General features: G+C 48.2%; 2 protein-coding genes and 1 pseudogene across 4 annotated transcripts in view; 1 reads left to right on the top strand and 2 right to left on the bottom strand.

Moving 5' to 3' along the window:
* Kfase (kynurenine formamidase) overlaps window positions 1-21,322 on the bottom strand; it is a 50,214-nt gene that overhangs the window by 28,531 nt on the left and 361 nt on the right. The window contains exon 2 of the mRNA XM_077704294.1: window positions 20,664-21,191. Within this exon, the coding sequence (XP_077560420.1) occupies window positions 20,664-21,191 (528 nt within the window). The remainder of the gene's footprint in view (window positions 1-20,663; window positions 21,192-21,322) is intronic.
* LOC144173583 (uncharacterized) lies at window positions 8,520-9,730 on the bottom strand (annotated as a pseudogene).
* Window positions 20,958-21,322, top strand: part of LOC144174299 (uncharacterized) — a 169,393-nt gene continuing 169,028 nt past the window's right edge. For 2 of the 3 annotated variants that reach the window (XM_077702924.1, XM_077702922.1), the window contains exon 1: window positions 20,958-21,098. In XM_077702924.1, the coding sequence (XP_077559050.1) occupies window positions 21,090-21,098 (9 nt within the window). In that variant the 5' untranslated portion in view covers window positions 20,958-21,089. The remainder of the gene's footprint in view (window positions 21,099-21,322) is intronic. The other variant, XM_077702923.1, reaches the window with a different exon arrangement.

Below are 21,322 nucleotides of genomic sequence, written 5' to 3'. Positions count from 1 at the left end.
TTTTGAGTTTCGGTTTCGTTTTTCCACAGTGTGAGCCCCATACGTTGTACGGATAATTTGTAAACAATTTTTGAAGATAGCCTTTCTCAGCCGATGAGCGCGACGCCGCAGCGAGCCGATCGCTGCTGGCGCAACGGCGAAGGCGCCCCCTGATTCGCCCAATCGCCGGCGAGGTCGGCCGCCGGCGACGTCAGTGAGATTGGCTTCCGGCTGCTCTTCCTCTTTCCTGCGCGATTCCGAGGCAAAGGCGGCAAAGGCGTGTAGCTAGCGCAGAACGGAAGTCGAGCGTCGCGATGTCACATGGCTATTCCCAGTGCTTCCAGCTGCTTTGAAAGAAGCAGAGAGGGAGGAGGAGTCGATCGGCAAGGGGGGAGAGGTGCATTTAATTGCTTCTGGCGCAGCTAATACTTGCATCGCTATATTGGTATTGCTATATTGGTATCGCTATATTGGTATCGCTATATTGGTATAACGGCATTGCATCGCTATATTGGTGCTACACGACAATACAGGCCTTTTGTAACTTTTACAGAAGGCTTTTCTGGGTCCCTTTAAAAGGAGGGTGGGGGAGGGGGGGGCGAATGAAGAACCGCTCCCCTCCTTGCGCCAGTTCTGCGAAGGAGGTGATAGCCATGCCGGTGTGTGCGCGTATGCGAAGTAACCCGCTTTCGCACAAATTCTTTAGCGGCACAAATTCTTTAGTGGTTTTTGGCCCCCCTTAGCCGGTACAACGGCTGGCTCGAGCCCGCACTTCTGACGGTCGCAACACGTTTGCGACCTCGCACAAGTGGGATGCTTAAAAAAAAGAAGCTGAGGACCTCTTTAAGGGGCCGGGGGGGGGGGGGGGGAGATCGTTCTCTTCGCTCATTCCCCCCCACCACCACCACCCTTGGGACCGCCACTGACTGACTACAAGTAGTGACCACATTCCTATTGTATTTGAGATATTGTTCCCCTCATCTAGGTCCCCACGAACTTGGATGGTTCGGCATACCAACTTACACCGTATGCAAACCAAAGTACAGGCTTCAATCACTTCCATCCGTTAAAGAGGAACGCAGGGCAGTTCAATTTACATCCATCCTTTCAGATGCTGTCAAGACTGCTCAGTTCATTATCTCTTCCCAAAAAATGGCAATATAGCCCGTGGTGGAATGAGGATTGCGCGCGGGCGTATATTAAAAGGCAGGCGGCTTAGAAGGAAGTTCTTAGAAACCAGTGCCCGTCTGACAGGACCAATTAAAAATTTGCGACCGCCATATTCAAACGGTCAGTGTCCAAAGCCACAGAAGTCCATAACACCCAGAACACGGTGACCCAGAAGTTTGCCGCTCTCTTAAAGCCGAAGAATAGGCGATTGGTATAGAAGTTTCTTCGTTCGAGAAATGTGCTACAAGAGCACTACAACGAAACTTCAGTGGTTCAGTCAACACAGTAGTCCATTGAAGCTCTAAAACGAATTGCACAGGAACTTAAAACCCGCTTTGCTTATGCTTCTTTTATTCCTTTTATCATTCAGCTTTTTAGTGTTGGCTTCAACCGTGTGATGTCGGAATTGGCTGACGTTGTTTCACAGTTGCCTGTGGCTGCCACGGGGCCATGGCATTACTGTGCCAATGTTACAGGATTTATTTGAGGAATCCCCTAAATATTTACTGGACATACTAAACACGTCGCTGAAAAATAGCTGGATACCTCCGGAATTTAAGCTAAGATAGTTCCGCTGCTAAAAAACGAATGTTTAGGTTATGTCCCAGATAACATCAGGCCGATTTCGTTAACTCGCAACTTAGTAAAACTCATCGAAAGGATATACCATATGGTCGCCTTATGCGGTTTCTCGAAGCAATAGTGTGTTACGCCCCACCAAAATTGGCTTCAGCCCTGGGAATTCTATTTGGAAGGCTCATTTTGACATTGGGAGCGGCGTTAAACTAGCTCGTCACCTAACACACGCAGGCGCACTTGTTACTCTGGATGTAACGAAGGCCTACGACTTAATGTCACATCTAGAGTGTAGCGAAATTCCAGTATACATTCAGGCCTGGGCTGGTGTGTTTGTAACATGGAAGGACATTCTTTTCGTGGTGTTCTTCAAGGGTCAATCCTTTCTCCGGTTCTTTTTAACCTTCTTCTCAGATCAATTCCGATTATGGATGCTATATAAACTCACCTTTATGCCCATGATATTGCTTTTTACTGATCGGGCAGAGACATTCACGACTTGTGTCAACGATTACAAAGCTATCTGGTCGCCCTATAGATAATTGGATTAGCAGGGTTCATTTATCGCTTAATGTTGCTGCTGCTAACATTGCTGCTGCTAATGTTGCTGCTGCTAAACATGCTGCTGCTAAAGGAGAAAGAGCTGCCGGCGTCCTCAACAGGCTATGTAACCTTAAATTCGGGTTGCGTAGAGACACACTGTTAATGATTATCGGTGTTAAGTTCGCCCGGTATTGGAGTTTGGCTACGTCCTATTTTCTGGCTGTGCGGCGTATAAATTACATCCCCTATTTCTGGTTGAGACAATGGCTTTGCGGTTATGGTTGGGATTACCAAGATGTGTTGCTAACTCTATTTTACACCGTGAAGCACGATTTGAGGTGAGGCATCTTTTATTTCAATTTATCGTTATTACATCTCAAGGCTGATTATAAAAGCTGCATAGAAGCAGCTTGACAAGCCCGTCAGCCCAATTCAAACGTCAGCAGCAGACGGCAAATATGCATGCTGTACAGCTTTACAGTAATAAACACAAAACACACCAAAGTATCGCAATTCTATTGCGATAACAAAAATATGCAAAGTAAAAAAAAATATATGCACGCTAACAACGAAACAAAGAAACCATATTCTATTCGAAAAACATGAGAACGCTACATGAAAGTCATATTTTTGCTGAGAAAAAAATGACAAACAAGAAAAAGAGAAACGACGAGGCACATACTGAAACATACAAAAATGCAAATAGTGTCAGTTTACGAAAAATGCACCGGTAAACAAAAAGTGGTAATAAAAAAGTATACATATAAGCTACTGCATACAACAGAACAGGAATAAGCGATTTTAAGAAAAATGGTTACACCACTCAGGGTATTACCCACAGTGAGATGCATAATGCACTAAAACGTTACACATAGGAAAAAATAGTAATGCTAGTTATTGAAGGCCCGAAAAATTGAAGAGTAGCAAAGAAGAGAAAGAATAAAAGGAAGACCAGCAACGAAGTGTTTTGCAAGGCAGCATTGATAGGCGCTAGCTTGGCGATAACAAGATGGGCGACGTAAAGAAAAAAAAAAGAAACATTACCAGAATGACGCTATCAATCTACACACTTCCTTTTCGGAAGTACGCGTCATATCTATATTTCTTGCTTCCAGTTTGTTCAGTAAGCGCGGTAAAGTATTATATAAAGTTTGCAGATGATGTACGAATGGTGGGCACGTGCCATCGTTCAGTGTTTCTGCAAGTGTACACAGGCGAATTCGGGCAAAGGCAGGCCAGCTCAGATAAAGTTTTGCAATTTTTCGCTAGTTCTTTCTTAAAGCTAAGAGTTAATCTTACATTATAAAGATCGAAAATTTTGGTAATACAGTATTTCTGGAATAAATGAGCAGTGTGGGCCGAGAAGCTGAGGTACCAAATGGAACGTAAGGATTTTTTTTTTTTTTGCAGTACATGAAGTCTATTTTTATTAGCAAGTGTAGTAGTTCCCCAAACTAGGTGAGCGTAATTTAAATAAGATGCAAACAAAGATTTATAAAGCAGTAACTTAACTTAAAGTGGAATTAAGTGACGATGTTTGCTAAGGATTCCTGTAATGCGAGACAATTTTATAATTACAGAATTAACGTGGTCATCTCAAGTAAGGTGACTACTGAAGTGCACTCCTAATACCTTCAAGCTTTCCACGATTTCTATTGAGTCAGAACCAAATTTAACATACTGCGGAATAATGATTTGTTTATTTCGGGATCGGCACAGTATAGCTTTAGACTTATCTGCGTTTATTTTTAATCGGTTAGTAATTGACCGGCATTGAATAGACTGCAAGGCAGCGTTAGTTTCCCTTCCGATCTGGTTGACGAGTCCAACGAAAAAAGTATGGTCATATCATCGGCCTACAAAATGCACTTCGCTTGTTGACATAAGCTTAAAATATCATTAATATATAGATTAAACAACAAAAGGTGCTAATATACTACCCTGTGGGACGCCAGCTATTATACGCTTAACAGGTTGTCTTGGCGGTGGTAGAGCGACGCGCCCGGCGTTCCTTATTGCAGTGCAATTCACGTTGGGCTTGGCGGTTTCTGTGTGTTGTTGTGTGTCTTGCTGTTCGCTGCCGCTACGCCAAGTTGGCGGTCCATGGCGGCGGTCAGTGGAGCTAGCCTTGCGGCCGAGTCTCGAGGGTCGAGCTAGGTCGCCGTAAGATGTTCAGATGTAACTCGTCCCGCTAGCGTTCTTGACGAACTGCTCCCATGAAGTCACATTGGGATGTAGTTTACAGATTAGAACTGGTGATATCGGAGCTTCCGCATGCAGTCGGTCAATGTTTATCATCAAAGACGGTCGTGCACTGAGGACTTGGACTCAGGAAGTGCCAGAACGGGGCACTGGCATGGCAGCTGTCGACGTGGCTGGATGTTGAGCACAAGAATTGGTATGATACCCTGCCTTCCAGGACATTCGCACGCAACACGCATGTCGAAAACCTTCTGGTTCTCCTATCGAGTCTGCATCTTCTTCATGGTCATGAGTTGGGTTTTGGTCACGACTTTGGTCATGAATTTCCTTTTTGGGGAAATTCATTCAGAAAAAAATATGTTCCGAGTCAAACCCTGCCGTAACCGGCATGTAGTAAGTGAAACGATCCTGGCCAGTCCCCCAAGTGGGTATGCGCCACAAACTGCGCAGGAGGCCGCCTGGTTCTTGCTGCGGCAGGAAACTAAACATCCCCCTCGCGAGGAGCACGATCAAATGCAGAGCATTTCCGGGGGCGCACGACGTTAAGTAGTTTGCGTTACGTTAATGTTGTTGCACTTGTTGCTGTTGGTTGTTGTATTGTAAATAAATGAGGAGTGAGGAGACGTAAGTACGTGGTCACGTGACATCATTTATTAGCAGGTGGGTATGATTATTGTGGCGCAGTGGGAAGAGCACCATGTACCTCGCATTCCGCCCACAGGTAGTGAATACATGGTATCAGCAGCTTCTTGACGTAGTTTGAATGAGTCAAGGATATAAGGCGCGTTCGTAGCCCTCCATTCTGTGTCGGCTTTGTGGCGCAGTGGATAGAGCACCATGTACCTTGCGTTCCGCCCGCAGGGTCTAGGGATCGAAACCAGGCGCCGGTAAGTATTATTTTTTTATATATATAGTGTAGGGGGAGGGGTGCGGACTACGATGGACAACTAGAACGGGTGACATCGTGAGTTAAAGAAATGCTCTGCATTTAAAAAATTTATAGTGTTGGGGAGTATTTCTCTGTGGTTCCGCGGTAAAAGTGCAATGCCGGTGTCGTCCCCGGGACGGGGAGTGCAAGTCTTGGAGGCGAGCCACTCGTCCGCAGACTTGCCCCTCGACGCGTATCTGAAAATGGCCTGAAATCCATGCCGGTGGCCCTAGGGCCTAAAGGCGGCAGCGTGATCCGTATGAACAAAGTAAAGCTAATGCAAGAGAACTTGCGGGAGGCTTCTGAAAAGTATCAAGAGTTCGCAGATGTGAGGCCTTACGGAAAAAAATGGAATTGCGTGCTGCTCTGCAGGCCCTTCATGCGTTGCAGACCTGCTCACATATACATCGTTCGGTTCAGCGCAGGTTACTGCGTTCATTCCTGCTCATGTAGCCGGCGTAAAATGACTATAGTGAGAGATGTTGATGTCCCGTTTTCCGCGGCTGAGGTCCTAGAGTAATTTTCTGCGGCTGTGTACTGCTGCAACCGCCCCCAGAGTGACTCTGGGATCGCCACTGAGGCGGTGATCATCACCGTTCCGGGCACTCGATGCCCGTCTGAAGCGAAGGTCTGGCCAGTACTTTATTGAGTCCAACAGTTGTCCCCTCGCCCACTCCAGTGCCCTGGAAGCAGAGAAACCGTTGCTGCTTCTCTGTATAAATTCAGCGCTTTCAGTGACCGATATGCGACCACATCGGGCTTGCGTTAACGGAAGGGGACATTAAGGGGACGACGGACATTTCCGCAGCCGGACCGGTGACGTCGCGTGACGTCAGTATAGACGGTCCGGCTCAAGGAAGCATTCACACGAAGGATAAAGCGAGCAGACGGCAGCGCGGACGAACAGAGCGTACTCTCGACGCATGGGCCTTCTGCGGAATGCGAAAAGCGCAACAGGTTTGAGTGGTTGAGAGTACCGCCAAAGATGGACGCCGGCCGAAACCGTCGTATCGCGGCGATGGCCGTAGCTTTGGCCACAAGAATGAACCGCATAAGATCACGTATACGTGCTGCATGAGAACGGATATATGCTGAAAGATGTAGCGCCCACGTTTTCTGGTTCTGCGTTTCTTGAACTCCTGCATTCTTTGCTGTCGCGTCACGTGCTCTACCTTTTTCGGCTTGCTAACGTATACTTGAAAAGCGTGGACACGCAGCGGTTAAGGAAGACTAGAAGGCTAACGATGAAATACGGAAAGAACAGTGGAGAATCCAAAACAGTCAAGGTAACCAAAAAATTGGTAAGGGAGATTGAAACGAATAAATGGAGAGAAAAAATGGAAGCTAAAACGTCGTTAGAGGTGTACAGGGCTGAGAAATTGAACACAAGAAAGGAAATTTTCTACGATAATTCCCTGGGAAGTGCTTTGCTTTTTGAGGCTAAAGCAGGTTGCTTGCGAACAAAGAGCTTTGTGGGGACGTATTCACAAAATGATGGGGTATGCGTCGTCTGCGGAAAAGAAACAGAAACTATGCGGCACATAGTGTTAGAATGTGAGGGTGTCCATCCAAATCTACACGAGGGAAATATTCGGCTTCCAGAAGCGCTAGGATTTAAGGGTAGCACAGAGGAAGTTAATTTCAAGGCTGTCGAGGCGACGAAAAGATTAAAATGCTGGTGGACGAAAAACAGAGAGGGGAATATTGCCTTGGGCAGTTACCACCTGTAGCAGGAAAAAAAGTATTTTGTGCCTGCCCTAAGCAGCGCTAGTATTAAACCAAGAGTGTAAAACATAGGTATATTAGTCATTTTTGGTATATGTGACATGTCATCACCCCACTACAAAGGGGAAACCAAAGGCAATCATCATCATCAGGTCTATTGTTATCTCCGATTCGAAAACGGCCATTCAAAATTTCGCCAGGGGGCTCCTGTTTCCAGAGGCACTCAAAATTCTCTCTCAGAATCCCCCCTCCACCTCAGTAGAACCAGAGTCCTTCAAAAGCATTGAAAGACTCTGGTAGAACTGATCAGAACCCCTGCTTACGCCGGCCTGGGGGGTAATGAGGCTGCCCATTCGACTGCTCGAGAGTTTTTTTTTTTCCATGGATGATAGTCATGTGCTTAAAAGTGAACTGTTGTCATCTCATTCAGCGCCCCGTTGTACGTGAGACGTTTATTGGTTTACTGCTTGTACATAGTTCATTTGTTGCTTTCATTTTCATTCCCCATACCTTCCATATTCATTCCTTTCTCTTTCTGTCCCCAGTACCCACCCCCCAGAGGGAAGTAGCAGGCCCAAGATCAATTTCTCAGGCCGACCTCTTCTCCTTTTTCAATAAACATTTACTCTCTCTCTCTCACTTTCCAAGCTGGCCCAAGTCTCGCTCCTTTGGACGGTGCCAGATCAGTCAGAGATAGCCTACTCAGCTACCGCAATACAGCGATCCATTTACGCCTGGCCCACCGCGTATATTCCCCTGCTCACTTCAGTCTCAAAAACGTGCAAGAACGCACGTGGCGCTACTGCAGACAGGTAGCCGCCCCTGTTGCGCGCTGCTCCATCGCATTCACCCGTCTTTATTTCACTGCCCGAACTGCCGCGCCATTCCGGCAACCTTATCCCGCTCCATGGGGGCTTGTCCCGATGATACCTTTCCCTTTATAACCTGCGACGAGCACTTGGAGAGGGCGCTGGGCAGCTCTGATCCAGAGGTTCAAGCCTCTATGACGAATCGGGCTGCCATTATCGCCGCCAGGCTAAAGCCAGCGGCCACCATGTCCCCGTAAGAAAGCTTGTCCCGGAGGGTCAACTATATCCCTTACAATATATATATTGCTACGGGAAACTATTCACAAGGACACATCGGTTAACAGGAACCCAGTAACAGGTTTAATCACTCGTCCGAACCAGTCAGTCCCGCGATCTCTTTTTTGTCTTCCTCTTCCTCCAACCCATCTCTCTGGCTAACTGGCTCACAGCCCTATAGGGGATTGCCCTCCTCAGGTTTCTGTATTCTTGACCCACAACACTTTCCCCCCTCCCTCGGGGTTCCCCCCTCCCCGGGGAGGGGTGTGAAAAATCCGAAGAGAAAGCCTGGTCATAGCTCACGGCAAGACTCACGGCAACTGCCCAGCGCACACAGCAAAACAGTTATGCGCTACGTGCCCACGCTCGTTCCACCGGTCGCCGACGTCGGCGACAGGGTCATTGCCGCCGGCCTCGGGCGGCTGATGTGCCCCATGTGGCCGCAGGTGTAGCGCTTTCGGTCATCCCGGTCGCTGTTGGTGCAGTCCCTGGAGATGTGGCCCTGCTTGTGGCAGATTTGGCACGTCTTCTCTGGCTCTTTGCACTGGCGGGCGATGTGGCCCATCTTGCCGCATTTGTAGCAAGACATCTCCTCCGGTCTGTGCTGGCAGTCCTTGGAGATGTGGCCGGTGCCGTTGCAGCGGTAACACCGGTCCGTAGCCTCCTTGCAGTTCCTCGCCAAGTGGCCTATCCGGTTGCACTTGTTCTCTCTGATGTGTGGCGTGTAGTTCATGCGGCCACCACGGCCGCCCCCACCCCGTAATACGCCGCGTGGGCCCAGGTCTCCGCCCCTGCATCCTCCGCCGGCTCCGTCTTGGAAGCACTGGCGGGCAAAGTGTCTTAGCTTGTGGCACTGGTACCACTCCGTCGTCGATGTGCTCCGCCGCCGCCTTGGTCTGCTGGCAACTCGCTTAAATGGGGCTGAGCAAACCACTGGCTCAAACAATACGTCTTCAGTCCTGTTGCTTTGTACTGCCGCTTTCACCCTAGTCCCTGCCATTGGCGGTAAACCTGTGCTAACAGCAGCTGCCGCTCCGGTGTAATATCTGTGTGCCTCTTGTGCGGCAAGCCCCACGAAGACACGATGAACAAGAGCTTTCCAGCTTGCACGTATACGCAGCAAGAGACGTACGACGAAAGCAAACATTAGTGCGGGTAGGCAGAACTAATGACCAGCTGTCGGACGCGTAGGAATATCTTCACGCAGCATGCACCTATAGGCTTTGGCGAAAATGTTATTTCGATACCAGCCTGTTGACACAAGCCACATCCGACTATTACCGGCCAAATTGCGCTTTCGGCTACCACGAACTCGACACGGTGGAGCCTTCCGAGAACCCTCACATCCAGAAGCGCATAACCAATCGGTTGTATCTTAGCTCTGTTGAAGGCAAGCAACTGTGTGGCGGGTGCGGACTGGATTAAGTGAGGCACATGAGCGACGACAGAACGGTCCAAAATGTTGACGGCAGCACATGTGTCCGCTAAAGCCTTTAGTGATTGGCCCAGCACGACCACTTCGAGACACACCTAAGGTGCATCGTGGGAAACCTTCGCCCGGACTGCGGCGTTGTCCGGTACTCCCGCAGCCACAGTGGGCGCAGACAACACTACAGGGTCTACCTCATGTGTAGTTGTTTCGGTTGCTTTGGACACTTCTGCACTTTGCGCATCCACTTTCGTAGGGCTTGAAGAAAACTCTGGCGACAGGCGAGTGGCTTGATAAGTTACGCGGGTTCCGGCCCCTCGACGGCCCGCGCTGGCGTTTCCCGGTCGACCAGACAGAACATCTACTCGGTGGTCACAATCACGCGCGTAGTGACCAGGGGCACCACACAGGTAACAGCCCAGGCGGGGAGGAGGCTGCCGAACCCTACCGTAAGGTAGCCTAAAGTTGGAAGACAAAGAGCCGGCCTCCACTTGCTGTGCTGCAGGAGATTCCACAGCTGAAGCTTCGAGCGCCAATCCAAGAGCTGCACGGACAGTCATCGGCCGAGCGAGACGCACAAAACGCTGAACGTTGGGGTTCTCCAGGGCGTCAACAAATGCTCCGGTGCCAATGAGATCTTTTGTGGCGTTCGGAGAACCCGCGAGTGCCTTGTGCGTTAGTCGCTCCACGCGATTCGCGGGGTCCTCTAAAGTCATAGGCTTGCTGCCGCACACACTTGAGCTCAGCAAAATGTAGCTGCTGAAAGCGGGCGTTGCCAAAGCGGTCTTCCATGGCCCTCATTAAGTCGAGTCTCCTGTGCTCCGGCAGGTATTCCAGTACATCAGAGGCGGGAGAGCGTAGCTGGGCCACCATAACACGAGCCTGGTCTGCAGGAGACCAACCAATGGCCTCAGCAACCGACTCGAACTGAATACGGAAGGCTGCCCACGAGGTAGAGCCATCAAAAACCGGTGGACGAAGTGGCACACACTGGTGCTGAGTTGCCACCTGCGGTACAACAGGCGTGGAATGTACAACGGGCGCAGTTCCGGGGCAACCAGCCGACACACAATTCCATGACATTGCCTTAGGATTGTACAGGCCAGCTACAGGGATTGTACAGGCCAGCTTAGGATTGTACAGACCGTTGAAATCCACAAAGCAGGCAGACATCTTCTCGTTAGTTGAGTTCTTTTCGCCAATGACGCTTGTATGACGGTCCACGCGGTCGACGAGGCTGCCAAACAGCGCTCCTAACTGGCCCGAATACTCTTGGTTCCTCGCAGCAGAATCAGACAATGTTGGGGCTTCCCGTTGGTTGAACATGAGGCTCCCGCAGAACATGAGGCTCCCCGTCGTCGACACGCTAGATGTATTGGGCAGCGACCGGACTGCTGGATGGGGGACCAGTTGCCCGTAGAAAGATATATATATATATATATATATATATATATATATATATATATATATATATATATATATATATATATATATATATATATATATATATATATATATATATATATATATATATATATATATATATATATATATATATTACCACTTTCTTCTCTGACTCAAAAAATTCTTCATCTGTTTCTATGACCAACCACAACCTCCCCTTTGCTTTCCGAGGTTTTCTTGACTGCCAACCCTTATTTTCTGTCTTATTTCACCGAGCCCCTCATTTCCCATTCTGATTCGTTACATGCATAGCGAGGGCCTCTGTTATGGCAGTCTTGGTGCCAAAGGTAGCTTAAGGGGTTCAACGCTGGTCGACCGCTCTCGACATGTCGTAGACACTCGAGTCACGGCCCGGGGATTAAAAAGAAGGTCCCCTTCACCCCGAGTAGTCGGAGTGGCGCTGGCTACCACCCCCAAGTGCAGAAAACAAAAAAATACCGTAACATAAATACCCGAGAAAGTGGTGGGGAAACAGCCCCGCTGGTAGCGTAGAGGCAGTGTTGTACGGAACGGCGTTACAAGGAACGGCGTTCCTGGAACTAGTTCCTTTTTGGAGGAACGGAGGAATGCCACCGTTTCATTAAGGGTCGGTGGAACTGTAACGGTAACTCGTTACGTTTTTGAAGGAACGGCAGGAACGGCGTTCCTGCCGTTACATCGCTAGGATTTGGCCGTTTTTGATGTCAAGGCTCGTGTACAAAAATCCACAAAGCGCTACTGCGTTTCTCTTCCTATAAGATGGTCAGTTTGCCCGCCCTTCAGCCGTACGTGCTTCCTCGAAAGTCAAAGGCAGAAGAATAACCACGCAGCAGGCCGCAGCTTGTGCTTGCTTTCATGCTGGTTGCTTACGCGGCGTTCGACGGGTAGCGTAGCCGCGAGAATGCTTTTCACCCTTCATCGTTTGTCTGGGGAGGCCAGAATGCGCGTCGGGCCGATGCATACCTTGCGGGGAAAGAATAGAAAGTTTTAGCAGTCCGTCCGTTCTGTCGTATGCATTGTTACTGGGTCGACCGGGCACTTGGGCATTCGTCGCGGTAGGGGGATTAGTTCCGAGGGCCTGCCTTCGGCATGTCCGTGCCTCCGCACCCTTCCTACTCGCGCTTCCGCGCGCTCAGGAGCAGACCGGTCCTGGACAACCCGGTAACAACGTAGCCAACGAAACGGACGGACTGCTAAACGGGATCCGGACATTTCGGTGTCGGACATTTTGGTCCAGGACGTTTCGGTGTGGACATTTCTGTGCACGGACATTTTGGTGCACGACGTCTTGGCCCAGACGTTTTGAGTGAGGGGTTGTCCCAGGCATTCTTTGGACATTTTAGCTTTAATATTGTAATTTCGTGACTTGATATGATTTTACGTTCGAGACTTTTGCTTGCGCCTCCGTTCGTGGAAACGAACGCTAAACCCTGGCGGAGCATTGCCACGGGAAACCCAATTTCGGTAGCAGATGGTAAAAATTTACGTTGCTAATTTGGATCCGTTCAAACATTTTTTTATGTTATTTTAACATTCATGTGAACAACCCTAATACTTTAAAGGGGCACTGACACAAAAATTTTTCATCAGTTTTTTTTTTTTTTTTTTGTTGCGATAAGTAGCTAGTGACCTACTTATAACCTGTAGAAACCTCATTTGCTTCAGCGTGCGACGGTGGTTTAATTAGATGCATTTTCAATGAGGCCAGTCGCAGTTTCGGTTTCAGCGGGTGCCGCGAAATGATAGATTTTGTGTGAACAAAGCTGACCACGTGACCGTCGGAGGGATATCACAGAGCAGAGCCGCCGTAGCACTGTCGAATCCGCATGAACGGCAGTTTCTGCAAATGCCCCCACGTACTGATCTCGTGAGGCGCTTAATTAAAAAGCGACCGTGGATGTGACGGAGGCGCTGCGAGTGCAAATGCTACCGCGGCTAAAGAACGACGCGCGACGCTCGAGACGGTGGGTGGCAAGACGCGCGCTGGGAGCAGCCGGCCGGTCTGCCTACAGGTCCGCCTACAGATGTGTTCGGCTTAGCACTACGGCGGATATTCGAGTGCCGCTCCCGTAAGCGGTGCAGATGACAATTTTTAATGCAACCCGCCATCGCATCATTAACTCCTTTCTCATGTAAGCCACCATGGTCGGGACTTGGGGGCGTGCAGCGGTAACAAGCTATCACTCGAGCTACCTGCGCCGGCCTGGGCCACTTCGCGGCCGTGGCCGCCGCCTGCACAGCGACCGTGCGGCTAGCTCAATGGGCTTTTCGTGCCTCTGGCGCGTTTTCGCATCCTATGGTTATAAAAAGTAATAGAAACAGAGTGCCTGGAATCGCTGTAGAACTTTGGTCGCGGCCAGCTGCCCGATGAGTGACGAAATCACGGCGCCTCCGCCGCCAACGATCGGGTCGTTCGTTCTCGAGAGCAGAAGCTCCGCCCTCTGGCCCTCCGATTGGAGCGGCGAGCCGGGCGAGCCGGCGAAAAATGCCGGCAGTGCGGAAGCGGCAAACACAAACTCGTGACGTGTTTGGATGTTGTTTATTTACACAATATCCTCGGGATGTCGATTGCGCGTGGTCCTCTGCTGGCTGCTCGGTTGCGTTTCGCACACTTTAAAATTGATTTTAAATATATTCTAGGCTGTATTCGCCGCTGATATTTTGCAGATGATGTATATGTGTTCACACCAATCTATCTCCGAAGTTATCTCGGCTTCAAAATTTTGTGTCAGTGCCCCTTTAAGTGTTACCAAAGCGCTTTCCTTTCACTTCACCCAACGGTGCATGACGCTGCTTCTTTTAGTCTATTCCTCCCGCCCCCCGCCCCCCCCCCCCCCAGCAAAACTTCCGCGAGAAAACAACAGAAAAACGAGGTCGATTCGGCGTGTGGGCATTTCGTTTTAATTATTCTCTCAATCAATCTCGTCTTCGTTGCATTCGGTGTCAGTTCTACTTAAAACTAACAAACCAACGATCGCACTTACGGTGGCGTTACTTAGAAGAGGGGAAAGCTGAGCCCCGCCGGCAATCATCCTCCTAAGTAGAGAGGGGTGTCACTTGTGCTTCACCATTGCGTCGACTGGACTTTGAAAACTTGAAGACGACTGTTCCCGCTCTCGCAATACTAGCCTATTCATTTTTTTTTTTTTTGCTCCATATTATGGGAAGAAGCGATGTATATCTGGGGTGTCCATGATATGCGCGACTTGATGAGTTAATTCCCAAGGGGGCGACTGAAGGCGCAGAAAGAGCGATTCCTGGAGTGGGTGCGCCGTCGATATGACCGCGACGCGCGGGAGGGCGTAGCCAGCAAACGATAGTGGCCATTGTGTTCTTAGCGGGTTTTTGGGTGGCTTTTTGTGTCACATTATAGAGGTTTCGTGCGCCCATGATGAATGTAAAGCTTTTTATCTGTTTTAAACGCGAAGTGTGCTATGTCATTGTTCTGAATGTATCACCGAATTCCTGCAAAAGCCTCCACTAAGAGGCTAGCAGTATGTTCGAAATAAAAGATAAAAAATCACTGCGGTTACGCTTCGGAGATCGTGAACTCCACCACGCCAGTAGAATTTTCAGGGGAAACCGAAAATAATATGGCTGAAAAAGACATTTGGTCGAGATTGGAGCCTACAGGCGGGAGGTGGGAGGGGGGGGGGGCGCTAGAACAAAGAATTAAAATGTGGTTAATGTAGGCTTGTAAACATTTATCGAATGATCCTTGTCCCAAACACAATGGGTGGAATTTGTACGCACAACCGGTACGCGCTTAATCAGCATTTAGGACATTAGAACATCTGCGGCTGTTTTCCAAAAGGCCCGTTTTTCCTCCCCGACAATATCCTAGACCAGTGTTCGCGAATTCATTTTAACAAGGCAGCCCAGCCTACGTAATATTCTTCATAAGGTTTTCTTCATTCTGGGGGCTAGCTAATGTTAGTTACTTTCTGGATATTGAGAGTTCACATGTAATTTATGTAATTTGAGGGTGTGTAATTTAAAAAAAAAATACAGAAGAGGCGGTAGACCATCGTAAACACGGGTAATTGTCTTAGCTGAAAAAGAGAGAATATAAATTAACAACCTGTCATAAATGAAAAAAAAAAAACGTGTGCTAAATAATTCAATCGGCTGCATAACAGTTGTACCTAGGAAGAGGTATTAAACGAAAATATATAAATGTAGAATTTCTAAAAATACCTGGCAAAGATCGAACATGGCATCAAACAAGAAAATAAATTCACTGCTCCAGATTGTTGTCCATAACTCAGGTTAAGCGGAAATAAAAATATAACGGCTGTCGCAAACAGGACAATTCGGTCGCCGAAATGTCCGTACACCGAAATGTTCGTACACCGATATGTGCGTGCACCGAAATTTCCGCACCAAAATATCCTGCACCGAAATGTCCTCGAGCCGTCTGGAGTTTGTCCTGTGCTCCCTGAAAAAAGTCGCTTAGGAGCGTTTCTTTTGATTATTATTATCTCCAGATAATTTGCTGACGGTGGTTTTAATATTCGTATAATATACGTAGTTCGATGTCAGTTTTAAATGTCTCACTTAATTTCGACCCAGGATTATCCGACACTATATTTTAATTTAAATACCTAATTGTAACGTTAATGTAACGACACGTTGACACGTTCCAATTTTCGAAGTGGAACTGGAACGCGTTCCTTTCGCAATAAAGGAACTTGTAACGGGAACTCGTTTCAAAACTGGCAAGGAACGAGGAACGAGCTTTCGTTCCTATTTTGGAGGAACGTGTACAACACTGCGTAGAGGTTATCGCACCAGACCGGTATTCTGGAGGTCGTGGGTTCGGATCCCAACCGGCGGGCATTTTTTCACCACTTTCTTTCTGACTCAAAAAATTAATATGTTTCTATGACCCACCACAACCTCCCCTTTGCTTTCCGAGGTTTTCTTGACTGCCAACCCTTATTTTCTGTCTTATTTCACCGAGCCCCTCATTATATATATATATATATATATATATATATTTGCGGGACAGGTTCCTTTTCTGCGTCACAGGCCACTCGGAACTTGTTTCGGCTACTAACTGCTATGTGAAACGTCATCTGCTACAGCGCTACTTCAAACGCTTACAGTCATTGTGATGTGTGGGTATCAGGCTTAGAACTTCGTCATGATGATTCTTAAAGCACAAATAACTAATCTAGGTCAAATTTGAATGGTGATGATGATGATGGACAAACATTTTGTGGGAAGTTGGCCTTCAATAAGTGATCGTTCACTGCTTCATTTCACTCTAAATTCCCCCATACATTCCCGTTCAGCACATCCGAAACAAATCTCAAATTACGGAAAAGCCGATTTCAGTACAATTAATCGAGAACGTGCTTATTTTTCGTACCATCCTGTTAATAACTAGATTTTGTTTAGATGACTAGATTTTGGCGGCCTTGGAGTCGCTGATTTTGTGTCTGGCTCGAGTTGTGGTCATCGATGGAGCGATTGCTGCCTGTACTGAAGATGTAGTATTTTATCACGAAAGTGTTTTATTCCTGGATACACCAAGATTTCGCTGACGTCATATCTGTCACGGAAATGACGCCAGTACAACGAAGCAAGCGGCCTGGAAAGGGTGCACCTCTGCACACAGGGTCTTCTTGCGGGGAAGCAACCTTTAGTACTAAAGAGTACGTTATACTTAGGGTTGTTCATTTTCTGGGTTTATATTTTAACGTGAAAGTATTTTATGCCGGGATACACCAAGATATTTCACTGACGTCAACACCGCATGCACAAACGCTACGGGCCGCTAGTAGTCGGTGGAAATATTCAATTACTGTCGAGAGCGAGCATGTTGTTTTTGAGACCCTCCCTATATACCTGGCCTTGAAACACTCGTTTCCGCTATTCTATAAAACTGGCGTGCCGACGCGAGCACTGAACTGCCGTGGCCTATACCGCCGCGCGGAGTCAATGGCTGCACGCATGTCAAACCTCGCCCTGTTTTAGGTGGTCTTGCGCCTGGTCGTTGACGTCACAGCTTCCACAGGGCTTTGGAGGCGCGATGAAAGGGTAGGAGCTACAGGCCTTATGGCTGGCCCTTTTTAATGAACGATAACGCGGCTAATAGTCAACGCTTTTGAACCATTTTTTTTTGTGGCAGGACGTTCGTTGGCTAGTACTCCAGCGATTTCGCGCATAAAATCGCAGCCTTTTAAACCCTCTTTAGGGCCCCTTTAACGTTCACGAAGAATGTAACTGTGGTGAAAACGCAAATTCTGAGTGTGTATCACGCTCATCATAAGGCCGTTATGAACGTCGTGTTGAAGTGAAATAATAAAGAACGTGTTACGCGTGCAGTGTAAGGTCTGATTACGCAAGGGCCGGGGCCGTAGTCACTCGTGGTAGGTGGCGTATAAAGCCTCGCTTCCTAAACACTTCCACAGGGTGGATTAGCACGCAATTTTTTACTGCTGTGTTTTCCTGTGCATAATTGTTACCCTAATTCGTCAATCTAATTGTTACCCTGATTATATAAGTTTTCGTGCATGTCTCATGGAACCGATTGCTTTTCGACAATTGTATAGCGTTGAGTGCACAATTGGAAAACTGAAAATTTTATTCATCGTTCGGTGTTTATAATATAAACTTCAAGTTTTCGGCTAATGCTAAAGTGCGCTCTTCTGTTATCTTGACCAAACTTTTTGCGCGGTCATTCAAAACGTCCTGTATCCCTGATGAATGGAAGATCTGGAAGGTGGTTTCGCTGCACAAGTATGGGGACAGACACTCTCCAAACAATTATCGACCGGTGTCACAACCTGTCTCTGCTGTAATGTAATGGAACGCGTCATTTATTCTCATGTCATAAAATTTATAGAAAATTCATTTTCCCTAAGTTTCAACGTGGATTCCGAAAATCGTTCTCCCGTGAAATACAGCTAAAATGCTTTACGCATTATTCTTTGTACTGTTCTTGATCGCGAGTTCATTACAGACTGCAAATTCATTGATTTTGCAAAAGCGTTTGATACAGTCCCTCACGAATTACTGCTTTTGAAACTTCCAAATATGAACCTAGACACCAACGTACTTGCATGGTAGCACTGTTTCCTTACTAAACGTCACCAATTTGTTGTTGGTACCAGCATTAATCAGCTTTCTTTCCAGTTCATTTATGAGCTCCACAGGGTTCCGTATTGGGACCATTGCTGTTTTTACTGCATATAAATGATGTGCGACTAATATTTCTTCATCTATCAGTCTTTTCGCCGACGATTGTGTAATATACCGGGAAATCGCCAGAGATTCTGACGTTACTGAACTTCAGCCCGGTGTTAAGCATGTTTTGCAGTAAGGTGAGCCCTGGAAAACGAAACTAAAAATTAATAAATGTAAAAGCATGCACACTTCTCGGGTTCAGACCCAAACATTCTGTTATTCTATTAACAGTGTTCTTTAGTTATAGAACAATCTACAACTGGGATAGTTGGTACTAGATGTTTAACATCTTGCAATAGCGAGTGCGCTACTTCAAGATGTTAAAGATAACATTAATTATGCTGTTAACAACGCAAATCGCACGTCTGGGTACCTCCGGCGAAAGTTTAATCAGGCAGCTAGTTCATTGAAATTGCTTTCTCTAAGACATTAGTTTGTCCAAAATTGGAGTATGCGGCCAGCATTTGGGATCCGAACATGGCGTCACTGTGCCGAGTTAGAAAGCGTTCAGAAAAGAGCATCGCGTTTCATACTTTCAAATTATCACCGCACGTCATCTATGAAGGCTAGCCTATATTGCCATCTTTTCGAACGTCACAGAAAAGTTTTCCGTTTATTCTTGTTCCAGAAGAGTTATTATTATATAATCCCATCCTCAAAAACAGGCTATACTGTCCAGCCCATCTTACATGTTGTCCCGCGTCTACCATCAGCACAAAGTTCACGTTCCATCGTTTTGTATAAGCCTGTTTCCCGATTCCTTTGTTCCCAGCAAGTGTGCTAGTTGGAATCGCTTCCCTCGGTCCAGCCGTTACCAACGTGTTTTTGTAAGAAGCTGTTATTCGCAATGTTTATTGCTGTTCTTTGGCTGCTTTCGTCTGTATTACTGTTTCCCACTCCCCTCTGTAATGCCATCGGGCCCTGAGGGAAGAACAAACAAACAAACAAACAAACAAACAAACAAACAAACAAACAAACAAACAAACAAACAAACAAACAAACAAACAAACAAATCACAATGAAGTTGCAATTGCTACAGAATTCCCGTTGGCTGTCAATACCTTTTTTTAGGGAGATGTTATGTATGGTTACAGAAAACGGCTGTAACTCTTTTTTTATGAAAATTTCCCCGACTAACATTATGTGACTCTTGGCCGCTTCATTATTAGACAGAGTAGCTCCACTAACTTGTAAATAAATAGTTCACTATACATGAGTTCGTACCTGCGTACAGAATTCTGTGTGGCCTCGGCGTCGTGTGCTGTAAACAGCTGCTCTGGTTATCCACCTTCACAAAGTGAAATAGCTCGCGACTTTTTGTGCTACACATACAATCAAGGTTTTTAATGCAGCGGATAACATTTCTTCCCGTATAAGCTTTTGCTGTGGTTGTTGGAACTAGATTGCACTTATATACTGCGACATCAATAATACGTGATATATTTTGAACCTTAGCTTTTATGGGAAGCAGTCGGGTCGGCAGCTGAATGGAACACCGAGTTATGGCAAAGCGTTTTGTTGAAAGATAACGGAAATGGGCGTCCGGACTTAAGTTGTGTGGAAGTGCACTCAGAATGTTTCTTTTTTAGCGACGGTTTAAAGAAAGTGCTGTTCAGAAAATAAGGTGCGATGACATGTAACTGCTACTCTTCAGGTGAAGTAAAACCGATTTTATTTTGTTCAGATTTACTTTTAGTTTGCTCATCTAAATATATGTAGGCAACTTGGCTAGAACGGCACGACATTTCTGTAAAATCTCATTAAAATCACCCAGAGACAAGGGTTAATTGTGCGATCATCAGCATAGGGAATAAATTTACCGCAGCGTCTAACTTTGCGATGTCCTTAACGAACGTATTAAATAACGCCCGTTATAGAATTGCGTCTGCCGTGCCGAATGCACACACTATTGGGTTATCGGTCCTGAATTTACCGCGTAGTGACCAAGAACCGGTTGGGCATTTGTTGTTTACAGGTGGCGAGGAGAGTCCTCGGACTATCCGCCGCTAGACGCTTGATACGCGTAATGTAGACCTTCAAACAGGGCAAAGATGTACCTGGGGTAAACGGTGTGGGGTGTTCTGAGCCAGCGTTAGGACGCCTGCCGGCCGGCTGCCAACACCGGCGGACCTGTGGGCATTCGCTGGCGAAGGGTTTTGTGTTTATGAAGTCACGGCGTCCGGGGACCGGTTTCTTATCTGCTGGGCACTGTACCGAGCCAACGGAAATGTTTCCTCGATGGAACGCAGTGCAAGTTCAGAGACCACTGCACGTGCCACAGCGAGTGAATGAGTTTCAATTGGAGATACGTTTGGAGCTTTCGGCCGGCTCACGATGCGCAACTGCCGGCGGCTCGCAGTCACGTGAGCGGAGAAAGAGGGGTACTCACCGCGATCGTCGCCCATTGAGACGGAACAGCTGTCTTCGGCGCCGCTGCCGCCGCCTCGACGTTCCGCGCCCGCTTCGGTCCCGCGTCGGCGGAGGGCGCGCCGGGCGGGGAAGGAAGACGCGGCGGCGGCGGGCGGCGGCCACCTGCCGGTGCCGGGGCACATTGGGGCAGGAGGCTCCCCCACCCCTTGGCGGCAGTGGCATAGCAGAGTCGGCGGCACTGGCGGCGAGCATCGGCCGGCGAACCCTCCCAGCATGGCGGCTGCGGCGGCGGCGTCGCGGTGGCCCAGCCCGGCCGTACGACGCGGGATGTGCGTGAAGAAGGGCCGGCGAATTGTGCTCGTGGTGGTGCGCGCGTGAGGAGTGCCTTGGATTACGCTGCCCGCGCCGACCGTGCCCAGCGGTTCTGCGCCATCGGCGCCTCTGCATGGTTCGGGTGAGTGGCTGCTCCTCTGCCGGGGGCACGTCAGGTGCTCCTTGCGTGCGCCGCGGCGGCCGTTGACGTGTGCCCGAGCTGCGGCGGCGTCACCTGCTGCCGCACTCGCGGGGGCAACGATCGCGCCACCCGAGAGATGTGCCGGCCAATCGCGCCCAAACTGTCAGCCTGACAACCGCCAGTGAAGCGTGTCGCTCGGCTCGCTCGACGATAGCCACCGAGTC

Source organism: Haemaphysalis longicornis, unplaced genomic scaffold (genome assembly GCF_048455015.1).
Source record: "Haemaphysalis longicornis isolate Haplotype H1 unplaced genomic scaffold, Haemaphysalis longicornis Haplotype H1 scaffold_3, whole genome shotgun sequence".
Taxonomy (NCBI): Eukaryota; Metazoa; Arthropoda; class Arachnida; order Ixodida; family Ixodidae; genus Haemaphysalis; species Haemaphysalis longicornis.
Note: the sequence above shows the minus strand (reverse complement) of the source record. Positions and strands in the feature narration are given on the sequence as shown.